Source organism: Phalangium opilio, unplaced genomic scaffold (assembly GCF_054372755.1).
Source record: "Phalangium opilio isolate 3A_F unplaced genomic scaffold, DU_Popi_V2 ptg000077l_1, whole genome shotgun sequence".
Taxonomy (NCBI): Eukaryota; Metazoa; Arthropoda; class Arachnida; order Opiliones; family Phalangiidae; genus Phalangium; species Phalangium opilio.
In genome coordinates this window covers 3,679,468-3,686,982 of record NW_028324185.1, presented here as the reverse complement: position 1 = coordinate 3,686,982, position 7,515 = coordinate 3,679,468, and the positions used below count along the sequence as shown (strand labels likewise).

The 7,515-nt window shown below is 36.6% G+C and overlaps 2 protein-coding genes across 2 annotated transcripts; both read right to left on the bottom strand.

Annotated features, from left to right (window-relative positions):
• Positions 1-1,168: 1,168 nt before the first annotated feature.
• On the bottom strand, positions 1,169-2,015 carry LOC149656825 (uncharacterized). The gene is made up of 2 exons (XM_089844644.1): positions 1,932-2,015; positions 1,169-1,853 (listed from the first exon to the last, which is right to left on the bottom strand). The coding sequence occupies exons 1-2, from the start codon at positions 2,013-2,015 to the stop codon at positions 1,185-1,187; spliced, it is 753 nt and encodes a 250-aa protein (XP_089700770.1). The 3' UTR covers positions 1,169-1,184.
• Positions 2,016-3,155: 1,140 nt separating this feature from the next.
• Positions 3,156-6,998, bottom strand: LOC149656824 (uncharacterized). Its single transcript, XM_089844643.1, has one exon. It carries the CDS (start codon positions 6,996-6,998, stop codon positions 3,156-3,158), a length of 3,843 nt encoding a protein of 1,280 aa, XP_089700769.1.
• Positions 6,999-7,515: the final 517 nt, after the last annotated feature.

The following is a 7,515-nucleotide window of genomic DNA, read 5'->3' as shown; positions in this document are numbered from 1 at the left end:
AGGTATTCACCACTACGTAGCTTACGGTAATAAAAAAATTGCGATCTGCGAGAGATTTAACAGAACGGTTCAAGAGAAAATACACAAATTCATAACTAGCGCTGATACTCGTAGCTATCTGAGTGCGTTACCAAAAATAGTTAAGGCTTACAATCACTCGATACACCGCTCAACTGGTATCGCGCCAGTCAATGTTAATCTACAAAATGAGCATAAGGTGTGGTACCGTCTTTTCGGTACCATTAAACCTGGGACAAAACCAAAGCTAAAAGAAGGTGATTTAGTAAGGTTGAGTAAATTTGAAAAAACCTTTTCAAAGGGATATAAAGGCTACTTTACAAAAGAGATCTTTATTATTGATAAGGTTTTATACCGTAATCCTCCAGTATACGTCGTTAAAGACAAAAATAACGAGATAATTAAAGGAACGTTTTACGAATACGAATTATCTAAAGTGATATGAATACGTTACAAATAAATCAAATATTATCATGCGACCAGAGGACAAAACCCTACTACCTAGGTACTTTTCCTAGAGACATGCTTCCCAGGAAACCTAGAAAGAAGAAATTTTGTTTTGTTCTGAACACGGAGAGAGCCGAGGATCCTGGACTTCATTGGGTAGCCATTTACGTTGAAAACAATGAAGGTAATTTTTTCTGCAGCTACGGGCAGAGCCCGGATACGTATAAAATTAACCTGGCCAAATACGCGTCCAGATGGATCTATAACGATAAATTAATTCAAGATATGTTCTCCCTTTGTTGCGGACCTCATTGTATATTCTTCCTTATTCAAAGATGTCTAGGAAATTCGTTTCATAGAGTTCTGAAAATGTATGAAAATAAAACGGAAATTAACGACGCCTTATCTTTATGGAATATCTGCCTTCACTTGTTAAGACATAGATATGAAAAATGTAACCAATAAAATATTAAAGTTGTAATGTTTAATAATCAGATACACTTGTATTGAATGCGAGAATAAAAATATTTATTATTCGATTATAATTTTTTATATAAATTGTAATTATCATGCTTTTATATAAATTGTAATTATCATGCTTTTATATATAATCAGATACAAGCTTTTTTATATACTCAAATACATGCTTTTATATAATCAGATACGTGTTTTTCAATATAATGAGTTAGATGCTTTTAATGTAATAATCATTATTAAGGTTATTTTTTTGCCTTTCTATAAGTTACCCATTCGATCTTAGATTCGGGCTTTTGAAGTTCTTTCAAACTAGCTTCGCGATCTTTTTTTATTTTGGCTTGTGTAGGGTACGGTTTTGATTTCGTAGATGGAATTTTCGCGAGTCTTTTTTTCGGCGAAGTCTCATCGTTAGGGTTAAGTTTCCGGAACTTTGAACCAGAAGCGCCCTTCGTTGATAAGGCCTGTTGAGACGTCACGGGCTGATTCGGTACCATGGGTGTTAAAACTGGCATACTCGGCGTTTGAGACGTCCCGGACTGTTTCGGTACCACGGGTCCCATGGGTGTTAAAATTGGCATACTGGTCGTTCGAGAGAGAGACGCTGGCGTAGTAAACGATATCGCCGGTGTTTGACCCATTGCTGTACTACTCATTATAGGCTGTGGGGTAGTCAGACTCGAGGAGATATTAAAAGGGATACTTTGGGGAGGGGTAGCGACATTAGTAGGGACAATTTGGGAGGGGGTAGAGATATTAATAGGTATATTCTGGATAGGGGTAGGCCACGATGGAGGAATCCAAGACGAGGATGAAGGACTTAGAGGCTGTATTTTACTCGACACTCCGGGTGCTGGAAAAGACGAACTCGTTGTAGGTGGCAAGATAGTAACGCTTGGTGGCTCCGCTAAACTCTTTAAAGATAAATATTTCTGAAGAGTTAAAAGGTACTCCTTCAATTTTTCCTCGGCAGAACCAGGTTTTCTCAGTACCTCTTTAATGGCGTTGTCTAAACTGTTAACTTCCTTTTGATTGTCCGTCAGTAAAGCCGCTGGTAGTAAAACGCACTTTTTCATTATCTAGTAAAGACCGAAGCTATTGTCGGTATTAACATTGCAAGCAACGCCGGCCAGAATCCTCCTACCTGTTTAATTAACACCTGTCGCCTCTTTTTGTCGCTTAAACCTCTCTTGGATAAATACCTTATAACGTTTTTGTAACGTTGAAGTCTTTTCTTTTTATGTCGATTCAATGGAATACCTCCGTTCTTCAAATTATAACAAATACCGCTTATACAATCCAATTGGGGTCGCGTACACTTTGATATTAAAAGTTTTCTTTGTTTCACACCGCTTTTACGCAAGAGATTTAAAAAGGGTAATTGATTCCTAACCGACACGGGTAAAGGCATGTCTCGAAATGAGGTTAAATAAATTGAGATTTATATTTTATGGATTATTATTTTCTAACGTAGATTACCATCGGTCCTTCATTAGGGAATATATTGGACCTAAGTCTTAAACTATTATCGGTACTTTGTTTTAGATCTATTAAGATATAAGAATACGCTTTTTCGGTACACTCTTCGTACGCTTCCGTTAGGCGTTTGGTGTCTGTAGGAAAAAGCTGACGACTTAAATAGCGAACCTGGTTATTATCCCTAGGATTTTTAAACATAACGATATAAGAACAGTTCAATGATATATTTCTAGAATATTTACCTGGGTTAAAGACATTTTGAGACAGCAGCACGATGCTTAAAGATAAATGATGACTCCCGACACAAAAAAGATTACTTATAAACTCCTGTTTGGTACAGGTGTTAGCTAGATCGTCTAGGATTAAAAGATTATTTATTCGTTTATCAAAAAAATCAGAATCATTAGGAATTAGTCCTTCGTGGAATTCAATAGGTAAAAAGAGTTTCAGTTCATCAAAAATGTCCTGATAAACGCTATAGCAATAGACTATTCTATCAGGAGGTTTGTCCATGATAATGTCTTTATATTTGAGTAAATTTATTACCCACGTTGTTTTCCCCGAGCTGCTTGGACCAGCCAGTAAAATGGTCATCGGTGTTTCTAAGCGGAGGCGATACTCTAACCCGTTCTCCATTTTTAAAACGTTCTCTAATATCGTCTATGAACTCGTAGTTGACTCGATCTTCGTACGGTATCACTCTCACTTTAACAAGGTGGGAAAACGTGACCCGATGTTTAGTGGTCCGTTTTCTCATTTGACGTGGCAGACGGGTCTTGATGATTTAAATATCCGTAAGGAAGTGTTGTGTAATCCTCTAAGACTCTACGTTTATTGAAACTATATCCAAAGGTTTTCTTTAGATTGCCTAATAAAAGTGTAGCTGTTTCTTTACGTCTTACAACATTAAATGGAACGGTGACCGACAAAGTTTTCGAGGGACTATATAAAACACTTTTAATCGAATCAAAGTTAATGATTTCTTCATTTCTTCTGTTAAGGGTAATACCTTTCATTTTAATAACAGATTTACCGTCTGTGGTACGGTAAGCGTACGACTTAGGCCCTGTCGAGACAAATTCGAGAATCGTCTCACCCTTTAACTCATCCGTCCAACACCCTAGATTACTAGATAAGGGTGGTAGATATTCCCCTTCCTTTGTTACAACTATACATGAATCAGTGTCACAATAAAGTAACCTCTTACCCATTTTACTTATCGTATTATACAACTCGATACGTCCTAATGAACTAACAAAGGAAGCTATCGTGGGACTTCCTTTGTAGTAGGTAGGAGCGTATTCTTTTTTTAGTTTATAACTGACTAAACAGATTTTATCGTTTACCGGTTTCAGGTCTAACAGTTCTTTCGTTTCATCAGTTATTATCTGAACTAATCCAGCGTAAGAGTCAATGTATACATTTTTTCTCTTATCCGTATTATAACCCATTTTTCCCCAAAGCGAATTTAGACATAATTTACTAATGGCGCGGAGAGTGGGGTTGTCCACTATCTCTTCTTTATTAATAACTATTCCTTCTCGGTCATAAATTGATTTTAAATACGCTTCTTTTTGCTCTTCGCTTTCTATTCCCGAAGGCCAACCTGAACTAGATTGTTTAATTTTAAGGTAACAATCAATGAACGTGTCAAATAAACCGGTATTTTCTTTTCTGTCAAACTTATCTTTGTAATGTTGGACTTCAAAAAACTCTAGAATCTTATATCCATTTTTAACTGCTAGATATACCTCGGGACTTGGCCAACAACCACAGAAGGATCTTTCTTCCGAATTATGTGTACAGACTGATTGTTCAGTTTCAACGCATTTTAAACACAAAGCAAAGAAAAGTTTCTTTTTAGTTTTAATTGGAAGGACAGGCAAAAATAGATTTTCAGGCGCTAATACTCGACAAGAAATAAGACCGAAATAGAAATTAGGTTCAAAGTTGAAGTCTTTCGTAATAATTTCAGGATGACCTTTAGGAAATACGCCCCATTTACATACGTAAGGAAAGAGCGAGCAGATATCTAGGTATTGAATAGACTCGCTCGGTTTTGCCTTATAATACAGACATATACACTCGCTTCTTCCCCCGTACAAGGCACTCCTGGATCCAATTGGTTGTTTAAATTTTAAACTGTCACAATAGAGTTTAGCGTCAGGATCATCTCGTAATCTCTCATTGAACTCGCATTCCCAAATATTGAGGTGTTCGGCGTTCGGTAAAATCTTTTTTAGATAATTTTCCCTATCTAGAGTTCTTTCGTAGACATTTCTGTTTAGATCTTTAACTATAGGATTGTACTCGTAATGTTTTGTGTGTTTTACACATCCGTGATAGATGCATCCGTTATAGTTTAAAACAATTTCAGGATTTTTACAATATCCGTCTATTAAATAGTTTGACACCCTTTTTTCCCCTTCCAATGACAAGGCAGTTTGAAATTTTACCCCGCGTAATTTTTCTTCCAACGCTATACACTTTAAGGCTCCGATACTAAAATTTCCACGAAAACCCTTTGCAGGTACGACACCTAGTGTGTATTTTTCAAGATGTTTGTGAAGGAAAATATTAGTTACTGTTCCCGCTATGGTAATACCACCTTCGTTAAGCACGTCGACCCCGGAGACATTCCTAAATAACTCTCTAAATTTTTCCATTCCTAATTGTAGGACCTTAACATCTTGAATAGCGTATGTTTCAAGCTCCTGTCTCAGATTATAGGGTTTATCCTTTCTTTCCGAATACCATTTCATAAAATCCGCGTGCTCCTTTTCTTTAAAATTATCGGGCTCAAATTGATGTATCTCGGGTATAGGGCCTACATAGTCTAACGTTTTTTCATTATGGAACAGATGCGGGAAATAGTCTTTTTTTTCTTCCCCGAGATCGAATGTAGAGGGAAATTTCCTTAAGGGGACGCTAATAAATCGGTAGCTGTCAATGAACTTGATCTTTAGATTATTTAAGAAGAGTGCCATGATTTTTGAACCGTTGAAGATAGGCTCAGGAACTATATTCCTTCTAAGTATTTCTTTCAATATAAAGAAAAAATCGAACCCTGCCCCGTTATGAGCGCAGCAGATTACATCGGAAAACAACATTCGCGCAACCTTTACTTTCTTATTTCCCTTTTTAATAGAGCTTGTCTCACATTGGAAAAGATAGTCTATAAAATCCTTTATACAATCAAAGCCCCTAAAGACACGAATGGTAAATTCTTTTGAATCAACGGATTCTTGCGCAGCGGAAACCAAGAGTACGGGAGTGTGTTCATTATTTAAAGGGATAGTTTCACAATCGAAGTATAGAAGACGAACAGGAGGATAATCAATATCTAGGGGCATTACCCAACAATGATTTTTTTCATGCGTAATTTTGCAATTTTTACAAGTTAGATCACACTTATGATTTGGTTTTATTTCGCGAGCGCAATTTCCGCATCGTTTCAAAGAATCACATGTTCCGTTTCCCTTATGGTTATTAAAACATTCGGTTCCCTTTAAATATCTATTACACTCCTCGCATCTTATGAGTTTATACTCGTCTTTTTCGTGATAAGCCTCAGTTGTTTGACAGCGGTAACACATAGCCGTTTCCGAACAAGAATGACTAGATTTTTCTTCCGGACCGTAAAATAGGGTTAAACAGTATTGACAATAAGCCCTAGCCGCGAACATTGAGGTATAAGACCGTACAACATGCATATGATTCCCAACTTTGAGGAGGAAAATTTTTTTTTCCTTGTGAGGACCTATAAATATTTTCTCAAACTTCTCTTCCGCGGAAAAAATTACAATCTGGTAATCTGACAGGGCATTTTGAAACTTTTGAACACCCAATAAATCTACAGGACCCTCCGGGAGTTCGGCTAATGCGTGTAACTCTAAAGCCGCGGTTTTTTGGGAAGGGTGGTCTACATTTCTTAATAATCGGAACCTCCATTGATTAAACTCGTTTAGCTTTCCTATTGATTTTAAATAAGTTCGATCAGCTAGACTTTTACCCACGGCTAAGGCTCTAGAAACGCATAGAGTATCATTATTTCTAATAGGTATGTAAGCATAACCTTGGTCAATATATTTATCCAGTTCAGCTATAGTTCGATTATGCACCGCTTTTCTACCTGTCATTGGAACATTGCATTTTAAAAGAATAACATCAATTTTTAGAGAACCCTCTAATAAAAGACTACGTTTGGACTGAGCCACCTTTTCGATACTAGAGAGTAATCGATCAGGAGTTAACTCATTTATCGCCATAAATCTTAAATTTACAGGGTTCTCTAACGCGTCGGAGCTTATGGCGAATCTAATTAAGTTATACTCTTCATTATTTTGCGTGATTTGGTTTATAAGAGATGTTAATATTTGGGAAAGTTGATCATGAATTTTGGTTAATTTTAGTTCTTCTAAGTTACGGAATTTAACATTATATTCTGTTGTAATACATTTATATTTTCTAGATTTTCGATTAGATATTTTATCTATCTTGAAATATTGTTCAGGTCTAAATTTTGTGGATAAATCGATGGGATAAAGTTCATCATCTGAGGATGACGAAGTGTCCGACATTTTTTCTTAATGGGAAAGTTCTTCAAATCTATTGATTGTTTTCTCCAAGGCAACTATTATGTTATGTAGATCGTCTGAATCTCTAATTACGAACTGCTTCTCATAGGGTTGTCCTCTGTATTTAAAGATGGCTATTTCTCGATCAGGCGTGGCGGCTATTTGAATGGGTTCTTCTGACATATATACCGTTGCGCCCCAATCTCCCTGAGCGTTGTTCAGAATTGATTTAAGTTCAAATGCGCTCTCGTATTTAATACATATACCGTCCTTAGTAGGGATGGGAAACGGTTTTCGAGGGTTCTTTGATTTCGCGTACCTCCTAATATCGATGTATAAAGTACCCCTGAACGACGATATTTTAACTCCTAATAATCTATCCCGGCCATATTCTATTATATGATCTTTCCAATCTTCCTTTTTATATCCCGACTGAGATAACAAGGTCTCTACTTCTTTGTCACAGGATTGTGTCGTATCCTTTGATTCGGCCTATTGAAATACCTATTTCCTATAAACT

Coding starts and splice junctions, on each gene's coding strand:
- LOC149656825 (XM_089844644.1), bottom strand. CDS start 2,015: ATGAAAAAGTGCGTTTTACTACCAGCGGCTTTACTGACGGACAATCAA. Junction 1,854..1,931: donor TAGACAACGCCATTAAAGAG/GTACTGAGAAAA, acceptor TTATCTTTAAAG/AGTTTAGCGGAGCCACCAAG.
- LOC149656824 (XM_089844643.1), bottom strand. CDS start 6,998: ATGTCGGACACTTCGTCATCCTCAGATGATGAACTTTATCCCATCGAT.